Source organism: Musca autumnalis, unplaced genomic scaffold (genome assembly GCF_047663935.1).
Source record: "Musca autumnalis isolate F117 unplaced genomic scaffold, ASM4766393v1 scaffold_1, whole genome shotgun sequence".
Lineage (NCBI taxonomy): Eukaryota > Metazoa > Arthropoda > Insecta > Diptera > Muscidae > Musca > Musca autumnalis.
Window position 1 is genome coordinate 12,040,002 of NW_027411644.1, and position 25,402 is coordinate 12,065,403.

General features: G+C 35.2%; 1 protein-coding gene across 11 annotated transcripts in view; it reads left to right on the forward strand.

Moving 5' to 3' along the window:
• Positions 1-25,402, forward strand: part of Mvl (solute carrier family member malvolio) — a 61,930-nt gene that overhangs the window by 18,452 nt on the left and 18,076 nt on the right. For 8 of the 11 annotated variants that reach the window (XM_073966756.1, XM_073966781.1, XM_073966742.1 and 5 more), the window contains 10 exons: positions 2,299-2,525; positions 2,621-2,805; positions 2,889-3,053; positions 3,128-3,266; positions 9,026-9,181; positions 9,257-9,415; positions 9,484-9,920; positions 10,124-10,239; positions 10,694-10,785; positions 12,806-12,876. In XM_073966756.1, coding sequence (XP_073822857.1) covers positions 2,316-2,525; positions 2,621-2,805; positions 2,889-3,053; positions 3,128-3,266; positions 9,026-9,181; positions 9,257-9,415; positions 9,484-9,920; positions 10,124-10,239; positions 10,694-10,785; positions 12,806-12,876 — 1,730 coding nt within the window. In that variant the 5' untranslated portion in view covers positions 2,299-2,315. Of the gene's footprint in view, positions 1-2,298; positions 2,526-2,620; positions 2,806-2,888; positions 3,054-3,127; positions 3,267-9,025; positions 9,182-9,256; positions 9,416-9,483; positions 9,921-10,123; positions 10,240-10,693; positions 10,786-12,805; positions 12,877-13,214; positions 13,707-25,402 lie in introns of those variants that run through there. The other 3 variants (XM_073966711.1, XM_073966691.1, XM_073966701.1) reach the window with 1 other exon arrangement.

Consider the following 25,402-nt stretch of genomic DNA (forward strand, 5'->3'; position numbering starts at 1 on the left):
TGGACGGGGCACAGGATACTCAGGTTCCAATCGTCGGGTACTCGTTCTTCCTGCCAGATGGTGCTAACTAGCTGATGAATACACCTTATCAGCGTCTAGCCTCCGGTTTTGAACAGCTCGGCTGGTAAGCCATCGGCCCCTGCTGCCTTATTATTCTTCAGCCGATTTATTGCTGTATTTACCTCATCTTGGCTGGGCGGTATACATTCAATACCATCTTCTGGGATTGGGACTGTGGTATCTTCGTCGTCTTCGCTGCTATTGGATACCAACAGATTTGAAAAATGTTCTTTCCATATCCTGAGTACACTATCTGTATCAGATACCAAATTACCTTGTTGGTCTCTACAGGAGGATGTGCCTGTACCAAAGCCATCAGTTTGATGCTTGACTCTTTGGTAGAATTTTCGGACTTCATTCTGGCTCCTGTACATCTCGATTTTTTCACACTCCCGCTTTTCCATCTCTCTCTTTTTCCTGCGGAAAAGACGTTTCTCCTCTCTCCTTTTCTACCTGTATCTCTCTCGTGCGCTACGCGTTGCTACGGATTGTAAAGTAGCCCTATATGCCGCATTTTTCTCTTCGGTGGCAGCACGACACTCCTGATCATACCATGGATTCCTTGGTGGAGGTCTCTGGTATCCAAGTATGGATTTTGCGGCTGTTTGCATGGAGTGGGCAATGCTTTGCCATTGCGCTGATATGTTATCGGGATGAGGAGTGCTTTGATTAAGCAATTGGGCTAGTTGAGTGGAATATGCTGTAGCTATCTGTTGTGATTGCAGCTTACCGATGTCCAACTTCCGCGTTGTGTCTGTTCGTGCTTTATTTGCTACGTTTAAGCGGGTGCGTACCTTAGCTGCAACAAGGTAGTGGTCCGAATCAATGTTTGCGCCTCGGAACGATCGTACATCCAACACGTTCGATGAATGTCTTCCATCTATCACAACATGATCAATTTGATTACTTGCTCTTTGATCTGGAGACATCCAGGTGCCCTTATGAATATCGAGATGATTAAATCTGGTACTGCTAACTACCATGTTTTTTGCAGCTGCAAAGTCTATCAGCCTCATACCATTGTCAGATGTTTCACTGTGGAGACTGAATTTCCCGACTGTTGGGCCAAAGATATTCTCCTTTCCAATTTTGGCATTAAAATCGCCTAGTATAATTTTAATGTCATGGGCAGGGCAACGGTCATATGTTTCTTCAAAGCGCTCGTAAAATATATCTTTGGTCTGTTCGTCCTTTTCTTCAGGGGGAGCATGAGCGCAAATAAAGCTGATGTTGAAGAATTTAGCTTTTATTCGAATTGCAACAAGTCTTTCATTCACTGGGGTGAAGCTGGATACCAGATGTTTTAGTCTCCGACAAACTACGAATCCACAACCAAACTCATGCTTTACGTCATGGCAGCTATAATACAGTGCGTCACCTTTAGGTGTTGTTGTGACGACTTTCCCAATCCATCGTATTTCCGGTATGGCAGTAATATCGGTCTTGTACTTTTCAAGTACCTCTGCCAATGCGAAGACTGCACCTTCTCTATAAAGAGTGCGAACATTCCAGCTGCAGATTCGCAGATCATGGTCCTTAAAACGTTTGCGGGGTTCGTCAACTTTAGAGGGGTTTGTTTTTCTTTTCTTTCGTTTTTTCATAGTAGGCTATTTTTTCTAGGGGAGGGTTACTAACCCGACGCCCAAACCCAAGTTTTTAACGTTCTTATGGGTGAACGCGCGGCACATGTTAGCTCACTGCCTTTAACGGGTGTTAAAGGCAGTTCCCCAGGTGACACCACGGGGAGGTCAGTGTCCACTTGGGATGAAAGAGGACCAAGATAAATCCTTTGCCATGTTAAAACCGGTCAGGACCGTTGCTTGGTATCTTCCTGCTTGGTATCTTTCTATAGGGCCTATATCAAAATTTTCACACTCATATTTTTAATATTTAAAAAACTCCCAAAGAACTCTTGTTATCGAAATTTAAGATGGATAACAAATTCTAACCTAAAATCTATACATCCAATACTAACATGTGCACACGTTTATGTTCCAAGAACCACGAGTTTTTCTTTTCTTTTTCATGTTGCTTATCTTTCAAACCACTTGGTTTACTATACAATTTACATTCAATATAAATAATAGCTTAAGCAAAACAGAGCTTATCTCACTTATATTTCCTTCTCCGGAAAGTGACATCCATTCAAGCGATAAAACCATGTATAAATATTTTTTGTTTTTACAGTGTTTTTTTTAATTATTTTTATTAATATTTCTAATATTTTTGTTGTTGTAGATTATCCCACCAAAAGAATGTCATCAAATGACGGATATAATCGAAATGAGGATCCAAATAATGTCACATCATTATCATCATCAGATGATGTTGTCAACAACAGAGTGCCTTCAACATCAACACGGCTGCATCCACAGATAATACCAAATGAAGCTACACACCTAAAGGGTGATTCTAAACAGGCATACTTTAGTGATGAAAAAGTTCTTATACCCGAAACAGACACAGTAAGTGGCGCCAAGTGTTATTTTATTTGCTTTAAAATATTGCATATGTATGTGTGTATTGTAATTAATTTTCATTTTTTTATTTATTTATACAGATTGGTTTCAGTTGGCGCAAATTATGGGCGTTCACTGGTCCAGGGTTTCTAATGTCAATTGCTTATCTCGATCCGGGTAACATTGAATCTGATCTACAGAGTGGTGCTGTGGCAAAATATAAAATTCTATGGGTTCTATTGTGGGCGACCGTGTTGGGTTTGTTGATGCAACGCTTGGCTGCAAGGTAGGCACGGCACCGTAATCATTGATTGAAAAACATTTGTAAAAATAACTTTATTTCCCTTCCCTCTCCATTTTATTAACTAGATTGGGTGTTGTAACTGGTCTTCATTTAGCTGAAATGTGTTATCGTCAATATAAAAAAGTTCCACGCTTCATATTATGGGTAATGATTGAAATAGCCATTATTGGATCGGATATGCAAGAAGTTATTGGTACAGCAATTGCCATTTATTTACTATCAAATAAAGTGTAAGTTAATGTCAAATCAAAATTGTTTCCCGTTACTCATCTTTGTTTTCTTTTTTATTTGCCCTCCCCTACAGCATTCCCTTATGGGGCGGTGTATTGATAACCATAGTGGACACATTCACATTTTTATTCCTAGATAAATATGGTCTACGAAAACTTGAATTTTTATTCGGTCTTCTTATCACGATTATGGCTGTGACATTTGGCTATGAGGTATGTATTGTGTCCGACTTGTTGTTTGGGGCTTATCAAACAAATGAATTGCATTTAATTCTGTGTGAATTTTCTTGTCTTTTGTTTAGTTTTGATACAGGTGTTCGCTGTTCGTTCACTCTATGTGTGCGGCGGACACAATTGTTTTAATTTTTTTAGACTAAAGTTTAAATATTTGTTTATTTATGACTTTTTCATTGATTCAGTGACGAGGCCTAAGATACAGTAAAACCTTGAGAAAATTTGGGGAAAATATGTTGAAATAAATAGAAAAGTGAAAGTTTTTTTTAAAGAAATAATCATTGAATACCTACCCATGGTTTCTATACACTTTAACGAGGTTATACTGTATTTTATGTTTGTTTGTCGAGAAGATGTTATTAGTTAGTGTTGTTATTGTTGTAGCTTTCACGGTAACATTTATATTAAGTTTAATATTCCATAAACAATCAGAGGAAACAATCGCACTTAGACAGAATTACTTGAGAATTGTTTTAATGAGTGTTGTAAATCATTTTGTAATTTGATGCATTTAAAATTATGATTAGATACAAACAAAGATAACAAGTGTGGCTAATAACCAAAAAAAAACATGGCCTTAAATTGTGTTAGTCAAGATATTAGTAGCGGTAAAAATGTATTGAATCTTTTACAACAAAAAATAATCAGGGTTATCATGAATATTTCCCTCGGAATTTTCCGCACGGAAAATAATTTTAAAAAGTGAAATAATTTTAAAATCAATACTTTAAAAAGTTGAAAACTAATAGAATCACTTACTTATGGAATATTCTTGCCGAGTCGACAAAAATATTCCCTTTCTGGACATAAATATGGAAATAAAAAATTATAAAATTGGGAAAAGGGAAAAATTCCGCATGGAATTTTTATTCATGATAACCCTGAATATGTATGTTTACAGTGACTTTATGACTTTGATATCTGGGTTCAAGACAACAATACTTTGGCAAGACAACAATACATTTTTCAGCGATGTTAAAACACATCAGCCTAATGATTTTTACATTGGGGGAGTAATTTTAGCCATGTGGGATCGTACTACGCAGACACGTTCGTTCCAAAAGGAAGTCCAACATGATTGAGCAAAAATATAGTAGGACTGCAGTCACTGATTTTAGTGAAGTATAGCCTTGTCCTTAGAGGATGTTGCTAGAAAATAGGTATTTTTAATTTTTTAGGATTGCGATTTGGGGATGGCCAATCACTCAGTCATCTACAATGATAAGATTATATGTAGATCTCCTCATACATATTTTGCCGAGAAACCTCAAAATAAATTTTGAAAACGTTTTGATACTCTTATCAGGATTTGAGTCTTTTGCGAGTCAGATCAATTGTGGTCCTTGTAAATAAGTTATGTAAGAAGATTCATGTCAATGAAAGTATTTGAATGCTGATAGAACGACAAGCTATCAATCAATCTTGCTTAATTTTTACTTAGTTCTTTTTAAAGTATTATGGAAGGTGACTTCTAAAGTCGTGATACAAACAATTTAGTTTATATATACATTACTACTGTTACGCCATATCTTGTTATAAAAATATTTTCTTTCTTATCTCATTTGTATTTTTTCTTTGAGGGGGTTTACAACGAAATTGTTTAAGATGATGATATTACACTTTGACAATTTCTAGGAAAAGACATTATTTACTCATTGCAGAACCTTTCATAGTTGTCGTTTTTCTTTGCTTATTTAGTAAGAGAATAGCACATTCTCCACATTTTAAATTTATATTCATCACACGTAAACATACATATTTATCTATCTTTTGTTTTTTTATACCCTACAGAATGAGTGTGAAGACATTTAAATATTGGTCGAAAATCTAATTCTTCATCATGACAACTTTTGGATACCAATTCTGTTGAGTGTATCCAAATGTTTTCTTCACATAAAGAAGAAAGAATTCCTCCTTTTAAAATAATTCGCCAGAAACTATGCGAGAGTAACTGAAGCAATTGAATTCTCTAAATAACACTGCACAACAAAATCGAACTTTTTTTAAAATTACAAGAAACCCCGCACAGATTATGAAAGAGGGCCGAAAAAAAAGAAGAAACGTGTATCGGCGTTTTGAAAGTTTACGTCGGGAAGTAACCTAAATAGGCGTGGCAAGTTCCGCCCATTTCTACAGGTTCTGAAATATTCGACATCAGATTCCTTGGAATCCTTGCATTTTAGGTATAAAGTGTCTTTGGCAAAATTACTGACCACAATGCGGAGTATCTTTTTATGAAAAAAAAAAAAAATTAACCCTCATGCGAGTCACTAAAGGGGTCTTTTTGATCCCTTTTTTCAAAAACTTTTAAAAACTCCTTTAAAATGTGATCGTTTCAGATCAAAATATTCTACAAAATTATTTGTCATAAAATTTTACTATAGGTCCCTGAATACACCAAAACTCTAAATCGTACCTAAACGCCAGGAATGTACCGAAAGTAAAATCCCGTTTTAGGGTTAATGTAGTACTGAGTTTATTAAGTTTTGTCCCACAAAAATTCATTCTAGATAGAAGATGTCAAAGACAAAAATAATCTCCATCAAATTTCAGTATAAATCGCCGAATAAACGAAATAAGTATTTGCAATATATATCAAGAAAATATATACATCACGTTTGCCAACAAAACACGCAAATATTTTTTGAATAAATTTGTTTTGTTCTTTTTTCGAGTTGATGCATGAAAGTAACATGAAATTTAGTTCTAGACGAAAGGTGTTAAAAGAAGAAATATTCTACACAAATTTTCATTGTAAGTCCCAGAACAAAATAGATATCTAAGTAAAATACTTTGTTAAGAAAATGACGTTACAAAATTAGATATTATAGGTAGAAATTATTTATTAAACTTTTAGACTCATAATTAAAATTTATTCCATACTGAGTCAAAATCTCCTAAAATACCTCACTTTTTGGAGGTTGTGTCAAAAGAAGAAATGTTCCAAATCAAATTTCATTATGAGTCTCTGAACAAAAGAAATTTGTAGCTATAATATTTAACATCTCCAGAAGCTTTCGCTTTTTATATATGATTTAGGACCATATTATTCACATTTTCGTTATCTGAGGCCACTAAATATATTTTATTGAAGTATTTTGATTATAAATACTTTCAGAAGATTATGTGTGCTCGATCCAAACAGTTTTTGAAATATCTATGGTGAATATATAAATAAATATTGATAACCCAGATCGGACTTTGAAAAATTACGTATTTTAGTACTATAAACTAAAATAACGTCATCAGGATAAGTCACAGGTTCCTTATATTGTAGGTGAAAATGCGGGGATAGTCCATGGCTATTGTCCAGTGAATATATATATCTGACATACGAGTCCTAACATCCATGGTTTTGGCATGGTCCTAAATACTCTAATGATGGCAGCTACTCTGCTCTGATAAAACTGATAGCCTTATTAACCCACCGAAATAGTTTATATTTGGTATTTGGACTTGCTGGGGGCTACAGGGTTTTCCCCCGGAAATTTTTCGGTATAGGTCCACGTTTTGATATAGCCTCCATAGCATGGTACCGTGGGATTTTCAGTATTATTAAAGAGTTACACCAATTATCCACCCGAAATAGCTGACATTTGGTATTTAGTCTTCGTTGTGGGTAAAAACCGATTTCTGCAACGAATTGTAGGTATAGACCCACGTTTTGATATAGAACGGTACATCTCGATTTTGGGAATTTTTATTAAAACGAAGTAGCTGAAATTTTTCATTAAGTCTTCATTGGAGTATTAAAACTTTCCCGCAAAGAATGGTTGGTGCAGGTCCCTTCTGATTTTCGATATTTTAAAGGTTTTAGCCTTATTATCTGGTCGAAATGTCTGCAGTTTGATACTTAGTCTTCGTTGGGGCTGTAAAACTTTCGCCCAGAAATTTGGCGGTGCAGGTCGACGTTTTGTTATAGCCCCCTTACAACGGTGCATCCCGATTTTTTGAGTTTTTAAGGCTTTAGCGACATTAACCAAACGAATTAGGTGAAATTCGGTACTTAGTCTTCTTTGGGGGATTAAAATATTTCCGCAGAGAATGGTTTTTTCAGGCCCACTGTACCTACCTATTTTTTATATTTTGAAGATTTTAGGCACATTATTCAACCGAAATGGCTAACATTTGGATTTAGTTTTTGGTTGAAGATATAAAATATTCGGTACAACCCCCATTATTATAAGTTTTCTTTTGTTATAGTTTCGATTTACCGAACAGATTTATAGCGTTCCGGTTAACTTAAAGTTAAAAGTGATGATTGAATTTCAAGGAGGAGCTTCTTATCATTAACTTTCAATGTGAAAATTATATTTTTAATGCCTCCAAATTAGTTTTGAATTTTCAAATTCATCAGATAGAAAAAGAACACATGTAATAATGGCCCTAAGTCTACGTATTGATATAAAACGGTAGCGCCCAATTTTCGGCATGTTTAAGTTTTAAGCTAGGGTCACACTAGGCAAATATTTGCTCCAGCGACACTCCCTGTGTTTACTGAGAGCAATTGAGCATAAACTTCAATGCATTATTTACGCTCATTTGCTCTCAGTAAGCGCACACTGCCGGTCGCTAGAGCAAATATTTGCCTAATGTGACCCTAGCTTTAGCTACATTGTCCAAACGAAATGGCTGAAATAATCTAGTTTCAATATAATGTATGGTGGAGGGTATAAACAGTTCGAACGCAAAGCCGTTTTACATATATTTTACTTAAATTATTGCAATAAACATAAACAACCGCTGAATAATATTAACATGTATCTTGGCGTCAGGTTGACCTTCATTTACAGTTATTTCGTCTTCTATACAAAAAAAAAATTAAAATTCATCACATTAGTTATCTGCATTTTTTGTAAATATTTACACTATCATGTAGCCGTGTATGCCACAATCATCTTAATTTACTGCTCAAATATTTACATTGGGTGTGAATGTGTACAGCAGCGTTTCCTCTTCTCGTGCCAAAGAAGAACACTTGATATAATTTTCCAGTAGTAGTTTTGTATGGTTTGTGTGATTTCTGTTTTTCTTGATATCTATGACACTTCTTGTCTCACATTTTACTGGCATTTATAGTTGTACACATATATTAATATTGTTTACTTTTGGTTTAATGACCAATTAAAAAAATTATATTTTCACAGAATTTTAAATAATAAAAAATACCTATAGTTTTATGGAACTTCCTCAAATCAAAGTAAACATTTGATTTTGAAAAAAAAGATAAACATGGATATAATGTAGTCTTTGAGAAGTTTTGGGATATGATCGACACATATGCCTTATCAGCCTAATGTTGGCGATAGTTCCTAAGTAATTCAGTCATGTAAAACTTCTGATGTCTTAAGATACTAATTTTGGACTCCGCTATAAAAAGTAGATAATATATCATCGAGCTAATATGAATCAACAACTTGATGAGAGTTGGTTTCGAAGCAACCTACTAAATAATAGCAATCCCACGGCAGCGGGTTCTTACGTACCGGATTGACCCGAAACCATAGTGTTTCGGCCAGCGGCTGCCAACACAGCATCAAACCTATCCTTCTACGTAGGTTACATTCTACAACAACAACAACAACTAACTAATAGGCATTTCGTAGATATATCTCACATAAATAAGTATTTTTTGAAATAGCATTTCGTCTTATTTGAATATGGTTTGTTTTATTTATTTTTATTACTACTTACTGTTTTATCTATTATCACTTATTACCTACGATTTTCTTTTCCAGTATGTTGTTTCCGCTCCTAATCAAGGTGAAGTCTTGGAGGGTATGTTTCTACCCTGGTGTAAAGATTGTGACTCACAAGTTTTGCTGCAGGCAGTAGGCGTAGTGGGTGCTGTCATTATGCCACATAATCTTTATTTGCATTCCGCTTTAGTTAAGGTAAGAAAATAAGAAGGAAGGAAAGATGAATTGACAAATATTAATATTAAAACCTTATTTTCCTTTCTTTAACAGTCTCGTGATGTTGATCGTCGCCAACCAACTAAAGTGCGAGAAGCGAATTTTTATTTTTTCATTGAAGCCTCGGTTGCTTTGTTTGTTTCCTTCATTATTAATTTGTTTGTGGTTGCTGTTTTTGCCCATGGCATGTTTGGAAAAACAAATGCTGATGTGGTAGGTATATCCGAAGATGAATTTCATGAATAGTTTAAATTCATTGTTCTTTATTGTTTCGCTCACAGTTACAAGTTTGTGAAAATCAACCCATGTACGAAGATGCTGTCCATTCATTTGGCAATAACACTGAAATCATTGATGCTGATTTGTATAAAGGCGGTTTGTTTTTGGGTTGTACATTCGGAGCTGCGGCAATGTATATCTGGGGTGTGGGTATCCTGGCGGCCGGTCAAAGTTCAACAATGACTGGTACATATGCTGGTCAATTTTCAATGGAAGGTTTTCTCAATCTACAATGGCCAAGATGGCGCCGTGTTCTATTCACGCGTCTAATTGCCATTATCCCCACCTTCTTTTTGGCATTCTTTAGCCGCATGGAAGATCTAACAAGTATGAATGATATTTTGAATGCTGTCATGTCATTACAATTGCCATTTGCTGCCATACCAACAATTGCATTTACATCGTGTTCGGCGATTATGGGAGAATTTGTTAATGGAGTGTAAGTATTTGTTGTTTGTACACAAATATTAAAAAAAATTGTACACCAAACAAAGTATGAATGATAAGTTTAATTTTCTAGACAAGTAATAACTGTCCAGAGTGGTTTTAAACATCGTTATTTAATTGGAAAATTTATTTTTTTGTCTCTTCTCATGTGATTTAAATATTAATTTTATTTTTTTCTTCCTCTTCTTTTTACAGAGGCAATAAAGTTGTTTCGATTTTACTAACTGTAGTTGTTATTACTGTTAATTTATATTTTGTTATAAATCAAGTTGAAGCTTTAAGTATTGAAGGAGGTGTCTTAGCTGTAATTTGTAAGTATTAATATTTAAATTCAGTGAGATAATGCCAACAAAAATAATCAATATTTGTGAAAGCAACATTGTGATTTTCTTTTTGGCGAACATTTTGTTATAACTCTAAATATCGGGCTTAGATCCATTTTCAAGAATTCCTTTTGAAAGTCTAACTGTTCTGTAGGAGTGTACAGTAGAGTTGGGTAATCTAGTTCCTAGTTCCTTGTACTAGTTCCAAAACGTATGAGTAACATCATGAAATATAACGTATGATATTAAGTATACGCAGTTTGTTCAAAGAAAAAATCTGGGCCATTGGAACTGCGAAGTGAACGAGATAGTTCCATATAGTTCCTTTGGCACAACTCTAGTGTACAGTCAGTCTTTCGTGATTATTTCTGTTCGGCATCAACATTGATTATCTCCTAAAAATCTCTGTATAAAGTACTAATGTATTTTTCCCTTCTTACAGGTATATTTGCCATTTTATATTTATTATTTAATCTATATCTTGTGATACATATGATAGCATGTATGGGCAATAAATGCTTCATGAATAATCGGGTAAGTTGTATTTCGAAAATATACTTATTGCTATGAATAGATCCATTAGTATTTTAGATTCGAGGCAGAAAGATATTTAATGTTCATATCGTTTTATTATGCAGAACGTGGTCATTCCTACATTGAGGTTTCCCTCATTATCGGCCTTCAGACGGCAATGTTCTTATGTATGCCAATCAAAGGGGATTACTTCTTCAAAATTTTGCTTTACCAGTTTAATGAACTTTAAAGTGATGACTGTTTCTATGCCATCATTATTTTTTATAACACTTTTTTTATCAACTGCAACTTTTCATATGAACGAGGGGCTTTTCCTCTTTTTGTTAATCAGAAGATGTCTACTTTTGAAACCAGTAGAATGTGCTAATAGATATCGTTCAAAATGTTTGTATGAATTACACATTTGCCGGCAATCACGTACACCGATAAGAAATCCCCATAACTTACCTTTATCTTGCTCCCCCCGGGTTGTATATCAAAACATTACAATGTATCTATCTGATTTGATATTTGTCATTTGAATTGACAGGAGCATATAAATTGATAGACAAAATTCTTAAATTCTCGTAAGGAGGAATGTCTACTTCAATACAGGTAACATTTGGACTTAGCATTGACATGAAGTAACACATGTTGCAAATAATATTTGAAAATCACAATGATAATGTGATAAGTTAAAAAACAATGTGTTGATAATAAGTGAGAAAGGCTCAGAATGTGATATATGTATACTTTAAACCTATTCACGTGGACCACGTTCCACATTTTCTTATCAATGAGACAAATGTATTCCTTCATGTGTGGTATGTAAGGAATATTTTATTCAATTCCTAGATACAAGTTTTCCCTGCAAACTTCTTAGTGCGTAAATATAAACTCAAACGACAAATAATAACCAGTAAGGAAAGGATCATAGTCGGGCGGGGCCGACTACATGATACCCTACACCACTGTGAATATGTAAAATATAGGAGATATACATATGTATATCAATTACTAGAAAAATGCTGTCACACATTCCAAAGTTCATCAAAATTGGCAGATATAGGGTGTTTGGTGCAGCAAATACGTGAAATCGGGCGAATATATATATGGGAACTATATCCAAATCTGAACCGATTACGATATAATTTGGCACATTTATTTTTAGACCGAATTCAGTCACACAAACCAAATTTCATCAAATTCGGTCGTATATAGCGTGTTTGGTGCAGCAAATACGTCAAATCGGCCGAAAATATATATGGGAGCTATATCCAAATCTGAACCGATTTCGTTGTAATTTAGCACATTTATTTTTAGACCGAATTCAGTCCCACAATCCAAATTTCATCAAATTCGGTCGTATATAGCGTTGGTGCATCAAATACCTCAAACCGGACGAAAATATATATGGGAGCTATATCCAAATCTGAACCGATTTCGATATAATTTGGTACATTTATTTATAAACCTAATTTCATCATAAATTCTAAATTTCATCAAAATTGGACAGATACAGCGTGTTTGGTGCATCAAATACCTCAAATCGGACGAAAATATATATGGGAGCTATATCCAAATCTGAACCGATTTTCACCAAAAGCAATAGCGTTCTTCCGGCGGCTAAAAAATTGATCTTGCCCAATTTTCAGCCAAAACGGACAACAAATGCGACCTGTACGTTGCATAAATCGACTCCGAAAGTGTTTTTATGCATATCCCTAGAAGGAACTATGGGTCTATCTCTTTTCCTTATGCATGTTACATACAAATGCACTAACACATAATACCCCTTACCACTGTGTGGTGTAGGGTATAAAAATGCCTCCTAATAATGAGATGAGATTTATTTCTGAAATAACATTTTAAATTAATCTTGTAATTTAATTATTTCCTAATTCCTTATGCGATCTTGGGAGACAATACTTTTTTAATTTTTCAATAATTATCTATTTAATTTTATTTATTCACATTTATTTTAATTTTATTATTTTAACATTCAAATTTTATTAAAACAAACATTCTCTCCATTTTGCAGTGGGTCCAAAAATGGGTACTTCCAAGTCAAAATAGTTTCTCAATAAAGAATGCCAACTCCACATATGCAAGGTAAGTTCAATTGTTTTGTTTATAAAGAACTATTTTAACACAAAAAAAGCACCACAAAAATCTGGCTGAGCACGATGCACCCTGTTTAAACTCTAACAATTGCACTTCCTTTTATTTGCACCAATTTCAAAGACTTATTTCAAGAATCTCAACTATTTAACTCAAGAAACGAAGATCTTTTTTTCATCTAACTATAATTCTTTTTGGTATGTCTTTCCTCTTTCTTGCTATTCCTCCTATCCCCTTTTCCTTACACAATTTTAAACACCTAACTAATTTTACACAATCTTGGAAAATTTTTTATTTTCCACAAAATTTTTGCTCATTTCTTCTAACAGTGGTGTTTCGATAGAAATTGTTAATGCAAATATTCCAAACAGTCTACCACCTCCTCCCATTACCACCGTATCGGAAAAAGTTCAATAACTTCATTTAACTAATAATTTTAAAAATACTCTCTCGCCTATTAAGCTAAAAAAATATAAAAAAGTAAAGGACAATAATAAATATTTATAAATAAAAATAATTAAGTAAATGTTGTAAATAACAATTATATTTTATGTTTATTTTTTTGTTAATATTTACGAAAATTTTACTAATATACATTATTGTTAAGAATAAAAATCATATACAAAAAAGTACTGCTTATAGCAATGTAAATAAATACCATCCAAAATATTATATTGTGATAATTGTATATATTACTGCTTTGTATAAATGTGCTTTGTGAATATATGAATTTAAAGTACAAAATATTATAACCTTATTTTTAATCAATTATTATGTGTACACAATATTATATCGTCATTTTTAATCAATTATGTTATTAATTTTTTTATGTTGTTTTTTTTTTATTTTTGGTTCTTTGGGTAGTGGAATTCTATATTTTTTATGGGGGGATCTAATTTAAACAACTTTTTTCGGTATGAAATTTTTTATTTAAAATACATGTGTGATATCAATCTTTAATGAAAATGGAAACCTCCTTTTTATGTAATGATTTATTAGAGTGAGGTATATCAATTCCATGCGATATAATATATTATGTTACATTTCCAGTTGTATTTCCGGTGTATTGCATGTAAAAACTTTAAATGCATTAATATCGGCAGTGAAATCAACAGAAAAATGTTTCACCCTCACCCCGTTGTAACTATAAAGTGTGGATATTCTTGGTCAGGATCAAGTTCCGAGTCTATCTAACAAAGTTCGTTAAAGAATGCGTCTGTTGTAATCATCCTTGTATCCAAACGCATTAAAATAGGACCCTTTAGACCTTCGGACATATCAGTCCAAGTTTTACTGTAGTTTCCATACAATGGTACCTCTGAATTTATATTTGTATTATGTATGTATTTTGATAGATTTCGATAATGGATCTCTCTTCTCTCATTGAAGTGATTGATGGAGGAGAAACTTTATGTTATCAGTGAAGCCGCCTGTTTCCTTAATCTTAGTTTATCCATTGTTGTTGTTGTAGCAGCATAGGTTTGATGTTGGGTTGGTAGATGCAGGCCGAAACGTTATTGGTTCAATCCGGTACAAAGAATCAGTTGCATGATAACGTTAGCTTAGCTCTTAGCTCTGGGATGAGCTTTCTCTTCGAACATTTGCTGCAGTGGAACTACAACGCCCGCCATTTATCTAGTTGTTGTCGTTGTAACAGTGTTTGCTATTATGTTTGTATGTTTGTTCTTCTGTTCAATCTGGCTCTGGGTCTATCTCCAGTTCCAGGAAAGTGGCTGCTTCGATGAGATGTAACCACAGATCCACTGGAGTTAGATGAGTAGGTTTGGGCCCATGCGGGCCAATGCCACATACTGGGCAGATGTCTTGCACGGCGCGGTCGATTTCCGCCCAATAAGAATTTAGTCGACTGCAATATCCCGAGCGTAGTTGAGCCAAAACTACTCTGGCTTGTCGTGGCAGCTGACGATAGATGGGGGATGTACTCCGAGTACTTTATTCACACTATAATTGCTTAAGACCTTGGCAACTGCATCCGTGTGAATACTATTTAAGCCTGCTTGATATGCGTGTTGATCTAGGGGTTCTCTCCTGTATCGTTGGACCTCTCCCTCTAGAGCATGGATATCCTTCTTGATCTGCCTGAATGTGTCGGGCCTGCCCACAAGATGGTGATTGGGATGGCTCACACGGTAACATCCAAGCAGGTACTGCAACGAAAGCATCTCATTGTGTTGTTTTACTGGAAGAAACTTTGCCTCCTCATGTAGATGGTCCACTGAAGATTTGAGGAGGCACCCTGTCGCTGTTCTCAGGGCGGCATTCTGGCAGGTTTGAATCATTTTCCAATTCGTATCACATAATCTCGGGGACCAGACTGGCGCCGCATAGCTTATCACAGATCGACCTATCGCGTTATATGTGGTCAACAAGGTTTCTTTATCTGCACTCCAAGTGCTGCCGGCTAGGGACTTGAGGACCTTGTTCCTGCCTTTCAGTTTGTCGCAGATAGCTGTGGCGGGCGCGCACGGCGTGAAAGTAGTGTCGAATGTGACCCCTAGAATTTTGGGGCAGTTTGTGGTCGGAATTCTGTTACCGTCGACCCTGGGTTGGCAGCCGCTGGTCGAAACACTATGGTTCCGGGTCAATCCGGTACGAAAGAACCCGCTGCCGTGGGATTGCCATTTACCTAGTATTCACGCTCGTTGACTGTCATAGGGATGTGATTTCAATGTCCTCTGCGAAAAGCTGATGGCACACCGTTGTTGCTTTGTGAAACCACAGCTTTGAGTTTATAACAAAGCGTCTTGCAATGCCTGTTGGGTTATGATTCCTTTTGCTCTTTGATGCCGCATTGTCATTCTCCCAAGGACACCTGTACTGCTCTCACATGAATCCGTGATACTTCTAAAAAAATAAGGTATCGCTGAGCTGGTAAGTGTGGACATTGTCCTATTTTGCTTGAATGGGTGAGTGGTTACCCCAATGCGGGGTTTGATCGCAATTAGCAGTTTGTAGAGGGTTTTCCTCTTTGTACATCCATTCGCATTTTACCTTGGTTGATCAGTTATATGCGGTAAGTTCAACGTTTTTTGCGCCATAGGGCTTTAAATAATGACCTTAATAAATGTGGTTTCTATAAGAAAACAAAAATCACAGGTATCCAACATAAACAAAAACTGCACTTTAAAAATTATAATATTCACGCTAGTGCAGTTGAAGGACATTTTTCGGATCGCTTAGACCATATTACAAAGCAACAATTTTCCATATTTTCTGACATAATGTATTTCTTTATTTCATATCAAAATGTTAGAAATTCATGCACTCTTTCTTATCTTTGCAAAAATGATGCGCTGCTTGTAGAGGTATCTACAAATTGGCTTGCTTGTAGGCATCTCTAAGCAACAGCTTGTAAAATGTATCGTCGAACGGAGTGCCTTTTGCACGACTCCCTTGCACTGCATCCGGATCGCATACAAATGCGGTTATAATGTAAAGAATTGAAGTGTCTTTTTCACGACTCCGATTGAACAGCATCCAGATGCTGTTAAAATGTGAGAAAAGGATGTTATTCGTTGGATCGTATCCGATTGCGGTTAAAATGTAGGGAATGGATGAACACGATAACTTACGAATAGAGAATACGACTTGGCCGAAACTTTGCACATCGTAAAGATACGTCCAAACGTTCATTACGTTCTATATCGGACAACATTTTCGGGTATTTCCCTCGCAAAAGTTCAACATTTTCGCTTGTGTGAAGTTTTAAATCTGTTCGAGGATCGTTTTGAAATATTTACCGAGAGTACTCGTTCTGGTCCTGTTTACAGATATATGCTAGTTTTATACCCTCAGCATTTATGCTAACGAGGGTATATACACTTTCATACGGACAAAATGTGCCTCATCGAAATAATGGTTTTAGACCCCAAGTATGTTTGGACGAAATGTGTTTCCGACAACTTGGAGTCGACTGAGCAATGTCCGCCCGTCTGACTGGGTGGCTGGAGCGCACGATAAATCTCGAACGTTTCGATCCAAAATTTGGCTTTCGTAATATTTTTTTCCAAACTTAGTTTAAGTTCGAAGATGGGTTATATCGGTCCACTCCTTCCGGTACCTCCCCCACAAAAGTTCGAAATGTTCGGAAAATTTGTACGTACGATAACTCTTGAAGGAAGTAACCGACTTGGTCCATACTTTGCAAATCGTGAAATGTCTGCCAGACTTAGATGAGGTTCCAATATGGACTCAATCGGTCCACTCGTTCGGGTACCTCCCACACAAAATTTGGGATAAGTTCAGTTTAGGACCAGCTCTCGAATCGCTTTGATTTTTGTTTAATCAACTTGTATTTACTGTCCCCCATACGACGGTACAAGTTTCATCAGGGGCAAGTCCACACTTCCTGAGTAAATAGTCTGAAAGTTGCAAAAAACCCCCATGACAGCGTGTGAGGTGGTTGGAGCGCAAGATAACTGTCGAACGGATCTGCCGATTCGGTTCAAAATTTGGCCTTCGTAATATTTTGTGCAAACTTAGTTTAAGATCGAAGATAAGCCATATCGGCCCACTTCTTCAGGTGCCTTCACCACAAAAGTTCAAAAATGTTCGGTAAATTGTTCGTACGGTAACTCTTGTAGGGAGCGGCCGAATTGGTCCATACTTTGCACATCCTAATATATCTACGAGATATAGATCAGGTTCAAATATGGACTATATTTGTCCACTCCATCCGGTACCTGATATGGAATCACTTTGATTTTTGTTGAAGCAACTTACATTCGCTGCCTCAATTGTCATGGTAAAAGTTTTTTCAGGGGCAAGTCCATACTTCTTGAGCAAACAGCCCGAAGGGTGTAAAATCCCCCTATGCACTGTGGTCGAACTTGTATGGGATGAGCGGCCAAAAATACTTCCTGTGCAGATATCAATACGAAATTTTCAGTAAAGGCTAGTTTAGCAACACAAATAAAAAGGAGACAACCAAATTCAGCATAGGTCTAACTTCAAGTATAGCCCCCATAGAACGGTACCCCCAGATTTCTGGCATTTTGGGGGGTCTTGACCACATCTTTCAATGAAATTGGCTGAAATTTGGCTAACGGTATTTCCCAGTGTTAGAAGACCTTTTGCAAACTTTTTGGGTTGTGTCCACGCTTTGATGGTGTCTCCATATAATGGTACCGCCCGATTTTTGGAACTTTGAGGGTTTTATATAAATTATTGATTCGAAATGGCCTAAATGCCACAAAATCTTTCCTGCAGGTAGTCTACCCCCAGAATATTGCCGATTAAAGTAGGTCGAAGATTTTATGTTGTCGCCATAAATCGGTACCGCCCAATAAAAATGGCTGAATTTTCCAAATTTTACATTGAGAACCACATTTTGACGTACCCTTCGTATAAATGAACCGAAAAGTGTCTCTTCTATATATTTAAAAAGCTGAAATGTATCACCTGCACATTTTAAAACAACCACAAATTTTAGCCATTTCGGTGGATTAATGTGGCCACAACCTTCAAAATACCGAAATTCGGAAGGTACCGTTCTATGGGGGCTATATGATGGCGTGGACCTATACCTACAAATTTCTGGGGGAAAGTTTTATACGCCTAAAGAAGACTAAATACCAAATTTCAGCCATCTCGGTGTGATAATGAGGCTAAAACGTTCAAAAATATCGAAAATCGGGAGATATTGTATTATGGAGGCTATATCAACACGTGGTCCTATATAAACATTTTATGGTAGAAATGTTTCTTAGCCTCTGGAAACACAAAATACAAAGTTACAACCGATTCTTTGGTCAAATGGGTCTAATACATTCAAAATATATTAAAATGACGCGTACTTTATATAGGGCCTTATATGGGGGCTATACCAAAACGTGGACTTATATAACCCAACTTTGCACTATAGGTAATTTGCCCTGTTTTTGAGACAAAAATTAATAACAGCGGAATTAAAGGATTTTTTAACTTTTTAAATTATTTATGTGTAAAAGTGAGATAAAACAAAGATTTTTACAGATAAATTCGGATATAAGGAACAACGGTTATAAGCAACTACGTATATAACGAACAAAGTTATTTTTTCCAATGCCATTTTCATTAGTTTTCTTATACACAACAAACTGATGAAAACGATCACGGTAGTAAGTAACACAAATTTTGTCCCCGCGAGTAGATTTTCCAACGAATTGTTACTACAGTTTTGTATATTTTTTGAATATACGTTAATAAAGACGAGTTTAGTACTCCTTTAAACCGTATCAATGATTAATATGTAATAGAGAGATAAAATAAAGCTTACTACTGCCGCACCGTTTATAGAAAACCACGGATATACCGAACAATTTGTCGCCATTACTTATTCTACTTGCAATGAAATTGTAAACAACCCTATTTTTTCCATTTATTGTTTATTTCCTCAAACCAAACTTCCACAATTTTAAGACTTTTTATTGAGAAGTAACCTAATAAAATCTCATAAATATCAAAAAACGGGCAAAATCGGGTTTTGAAACCTAGTAATACCAATGCAGAAGACTTTCAGTAATGTGTTCTAGGTGGCAAAATCACGGCCAAACACGGCCAATTTAGTATAAGTCTATATGAAGTGATTTTAAGAAAAATAAAATATTTATTTCTAACTTTTTGTGTTTTTTGGTCGCTACCCAAAATGTTTAAGCTATATTATATATGAAATAAATTTCTCTCCCAATTGCCAAGCTATTCCATTTTACATATATTTATATTTGGTTTATTTTTCCGCGGTTTTAAGTACATTGAAATATTAATAAATTCTGACATGTTCTTTTTACAATGCCAACTAAAAAATTATTATTATTAAAAGTTGCAAAATCGACTTTTTGCCTCAAAAACAGGGCAAATTACCTATAGTGCTTTGGTAGGAATATTTTTTGGCCTCTGGAGACACAAAGTACCAAATTACAACCAATTCGGTGGTAAAATGGGCCAAATATCTTTAAAATTCCTTAAAACGACGACGCGTCATTTTGTATGGGGGCTATACGAAAGCGTGGACCTACATAGCCCGCTTTCAATTCAAGTCCTACGTAAATATAACATATTTTCTCAAAATTTCATCAACCTACGTCAATCCGTTCGGACGCTAGAGTGATTTCCACAGACGGACAGACGGACGGACATGGCTATATCGATGTAGAATTGCATGCTGATCAAGAATATATATACTTTGTGGGGTATAAAGTGATTATTTCGAATAGTTACAAACGTAGTGACAAACTTAATATACCCCCATCCTATGGTGGGAAAGTTGCGGAAAGATGCAGCTGATATTTTGAAAATTGAATCTATAGACTACTACTTATCTTCTAAAAGAAGGGGGAAAATAACTAAAACTTTGCATGAAATTTAATTATACTGAAGAAATGGCATTACAAAAGTCCTTCAGTCAACACATGTATTCAATAACTAATCCCAAAAATTAACAAATACAAAACTGCATAAAAAATAAGTTAATACACTGTTTTTCAATATTCGAATTAAGTTTGGTCACTATAGAGTTAATTTAGTTTGATATTAATATTTTACTTTCACCTAACTTTTGCACAGAATTCAGCTCGAAATCCAACCTTTTAAAATTTCTCTTTTTTGATGCTATTCTCAAAGAGTACAGTAAGAAGTAATCCATAACAAATTTAGTTTAGAGAAATTTAACATGTTAGGAGTAGATATGAACACATTTGGTATCAAAAATAAACTTTCATTTTTTTAATTTTGGCCAATGGCAGCGACCACTGTGCTATGGTACCATATGTAGTGGCTGGAGATCCATGTTTTTAGTATCTCCTCCGCAAAACTTTTGATCTTTAATCGTAATCAATATTTTTGTCGGTTCAAACGCCCAACGTTTTTAAAACCCACTAAATACATTCGTTTTTTGGGAAAAATTGTTTCAACATACACAGCAGAGCTCCGAATCACTCGCGAGTGAAAATTTGGGGGGAGGTGGTAATTTTTTTGGGTGCAATATTTTTGGTCGTTGTTGGGCAAGTTTATTTGGGGGTGGGGTAAATTTTTGTTTGGTGTTGGGGAGGGCGGAAGTTTCCCCTTCAATTTGCTCGAATTCGAGAAGAGTTACACTCGCGAGTGGAATTCGAGCGAATTCGAGCGAGTATTCGGAGCTCTGATACACAGGCTGAGGGTATATCTCTGTCGGCAAAGCCGGCTGTTCCTTTTTTCTTGTTCAATATTTAGCACATTGGGCTCTTATCTCATCCCTAAAGTGTTAATATATAATGCATATTTTTATTTAATGTAACGCATGACGGTTGAAACTTTCACAATAAAAAGTTTTAATAAAAAAGTAAAAAAGTATCAGTCAGCTTTGCTGACAGAGATATACCCTCAGCCTGTGTATATTGAAACAAATTTTTCCCAAAAACGTATGTATTTAGGGGGTTTTAACATTTTTTGATGTATGAACCGACAAAAATGTTGATTAGGATTAAAGATCAAAAGTTTTCCGTGGGAGATACTTAAAGGAATGGATCGACATTGACCATTGGAAGTGGATCTCCAGCCATTACATATGTTACCATAGGTGGTTTTTACACCCTTCGGGCTGTTTGCTCAAGAAGTATGGACTTGCCCCTGAAAAAAATTTTGCCATCGTAAGTGAGGCAGCGAGTGCAAGTTGCTTCAACAAAAATCAAAGTGATTGGAGAGTAGGTCTTAAAGTGAACTTATCCGAAATTTTGTGTTGGAGGTACCGGATGGAGTGCACAAATATAGCCCATAATTGAACCTGATCTATATCTGGTAGATATATTAGGATGTGCAAAGTATGGACCAATTCGGCCACTCCCTTCAAGAGTTAACGTACGAACAATTTTTCCGAACATTTTTGAACTTCTGTGGGGGAGGTACCTGAAGGAGTGGACCGATATGGCTTATATTCGCACTTAAACTATGTGTGGACAAAATACTACTAAGGCCAAATTTTTTTTTATCTTGCGCTCCAACCACCTCACACTGTGTCATATGGTTTTTTGCAACTTTCAGGCTATTTACTCAGGAAGTGTGGACTTGCCCCTGATGAAACTTGTACCGTCGTATGGGGGGCAGTAAATACAAGTTGATAAAACAAAAATCAAAGCGATTCGAGAGAAGGTCCTAAATTGAACTTATCCTAAATTTGGTGTGGGAGGTACCCGAAGGAGTGAACCGATTGAGTCCATATTGGAAACTCATCTAAGTCTGGTAGACATTTCACGATTTGCAAAGTATGGACCAACTCGGTTACACCCTTCAAGAGTTATCGTACGTACAAATTTTCCGAACATTTTCGAACTTTTGTGGGGGAGGTACCGGAAGGAGTGGACCGATATAACCCATCTGCGAACTTAAACTAAGTTTGGTCAAAATATTACGAAAGCCAAATTTTGGATCGAACCGATTGATCCGTTCGAGAGTTATCGTGCGCTCCAGCCAGACAGACAGACGGACGGACATTGCTCAATCGACTCGAAATTGTCTAAAATACATTTTGTCCAAACATACTTGGGGTCTAAAACCATTATTTTATTTATATACCCTCGTTAGCATAAATGCTGAGGGTATAAAAAGGTGCCGGATAATGTTGCCATCATGGTAGAACAATATAAGGTAAGAGCAATACCTAGCAGACTGTACTGGGCTGTAATGTTAGTGTCAAATTCCATACGACATATTCCATATTTTTATTCCTATTTCCGATGTATATTAGGGATATATATTTGTTGAGGATAAAATATATCATTCAAAAAAAAAAAAAAAAAAACTATCTCCCGTAGAGACTTCTTCATATCAATGATATGTAACCTCTGCCAAGTCCGAACAACGTGCCGCACACCATAACACCACTTATAGAAGCGGTACAAGATTTTGTCAATATGTGTGGTATTTTGTTAAATGTAAAAAAATTAAAGCCATAATAAACATGTGACTTTTGATTACACTGTGCAACATTTTTAAGGTGATCTTGTGCAAACAATTCGAACTGAGGATTTTTTGAAAGTACTGACCCAAACGACAAGAAACCCTAGTTGGGTTTTGTTGTGTCAGATCCAGCTCGGATTTTATGGCCACATCTAAACATTGTTAAATATTGAGTTTTTAAAGAAATTCGGGGCTATATCTCTGAAATCAATGCGAATCTTCTTCTGACCTCTGAAGCAAATTTGTAGTTAAGGACAAGAATAAAATATTTGGAAAACTAATGAACTCGAAAAACTACATTTATTGCCTCAAATTTCAAAATATCTCCAAAACCGTTAATTTTTTCTGAATATTTTCTTTTGGAAAAATATTCCCTGGAATGTAATACACAACTATTCAGAACATGTCATTGTTGTAAAATGTCTCTATGCCGTTGTTTTCAGTACATTTTTCAACAACGATTTAATAAAAATATCAATAATGTAGTGAAATCCAAAATGCGAGAATAAACTGTTGGTGTGAACTGTGTTTGAAATACGTGTTGTAAAAGACATGATGCAAAATACCGCTGAAACAACAAGAAATAAGCTTTCTAGAGTTTCAGAATGTTTTGAAGAATTGCTGAGAACTTTTTTTGAAAGATTTTTGCAAAAGGTTACTTGGTTCAAATCCCAATAGTTTAGCCGATACTGACCAGAATTTCAGGAATTATGTACAATTTTCTACATTTTATAGATTTTGATGCCCTAGATGGAGTTTTTCTTATATGGTTTTTTTCAAAGGATAAGTTCTACTAGTTAAGGGCTACAATATTGCTAAAGACAGCAAGGCCAAATTGCTAATCGTTTCTTGGATAAAGGCCTGATAAATGCAAAAAAGTGTAGATTTAGCCCGGTTTAGATGAGGGCATAAAATCCGAACTGGATCTGACAGGACAAAACCCTAGTCTAAATATGTACTTTCAAAAAATGCATTCTAGAAGTTGTTTGCATTTTCAGTGTTGCATAGTGTTACAAAAATAAAAGACTGAAACAACTTCACCTTTTTTAATGAATTTCCAGCGATCCCCAAAAATGTTGGCCGGTATTCTACCTTTTGCGAGAAATTATACATTTAGTGGAATGATTTGGAAACATTCAAATTGAAAATGTAACGAATTTTCATGTTTCATGTTTTTCAAAATATTCAATCAAATGTGAAAACATATTAGTTTTATAAATTCCAATTATTTATAGACATTTCCTTGTTATGTTTACATGTACCGGTGACATTAACTTTACAAACAAAAACATATTCCTATGTGGTTGTTGTTGAGTTGTTTTTGTTGTAGTATTTACTCTAGCTTCTTTGTTCTACCATGATGTTTGCATAGTTTGTTGTTGTTCTTAAAAAAATGAGAGGAGATTGCGATGAACTTCATTTTCGAAGTTTAACAGTAAAATAGGTCTTCCAAGTGGTTTTATTTTTCTATGCATGATTATAATATTCTGGTGGGCAAACGATGACCCTACCTAGAAATTATGTACAAAAAATATTGAAAATGTGTAGTCATAATGGAAGAATCAGCTATAGCTCTGTTCCTTTACGTGCAATAGTCTTCAAGTTTTACCACTTTTTACTCGAAAAGCGGTTTTACCATTTACAAAAGTAAAGGAACAGACCATATGATTATACAGACTTGTGTTTACGACTGCAATACAAGAATAATGCATTCTAAATGTCATTATCTGCATGTATACGCGTTATGTCTAGAGTCTATTTAAGTAAATTATTTATGGTTTCGGTATCCTTTGTATATTAAGTTATATTTGTGTGTATATTGTTTTTTTAATAATTTCAAACCAAATTAATTAAAAATATATGTATCTTTGTTTTCTGTTTCATGTCATCTTAAATTGTTCTTAAACATTTTTGTTTTTGTGTACTGCTGTTCTGTTCTAATTTGTAAACCTGTGTGTGTGTGTGTCTGTAACTTGGTGTGTTGCCCCCAAACGATGATGACAACGAACCTGATTGAATTTATAATTTGGCCAAATGACTGCTAAAAATCGAAATTCAAAATTTTTCTAATGACGATGACCGTTTAACATTTTTGGAAATACACAAAAACAACAAACCCAAATGGTAAAAAATTTCCTGGGGACTTTGTTTATATTACAAAATTAAACAACAACAACAACGACGTACACGCTTTCCCACAATTTCTCCCCAATGTTTGTTTTGATTAACAATACAATAATAACAATAATAATATACTTGTTATTTGTGTTTGTGCTGTGGCATTTTGGTGGAAATTAATAACAATAAAACAAAACACAAAAAGTATTTCCTATAATTTGCAAAGTTTTCAAAAAAGCTAATCCTGGCGTCTCAATACCCGACCACCACCTAATCCATCTAACCAAACAAAAGATATTTTATAAAAAAAAACGAGTAATTAGCCAGACGTATCTAATAAAGCACAAGTGTCTCTAATCTATGTTTGTTATTGGGATCATCATATCAAGCAATATTGAATGTATAAAAACGAAATTTATATGGAATTAAATTGATTTTTCTATATTTCCAATATCGTCGATATAACCAA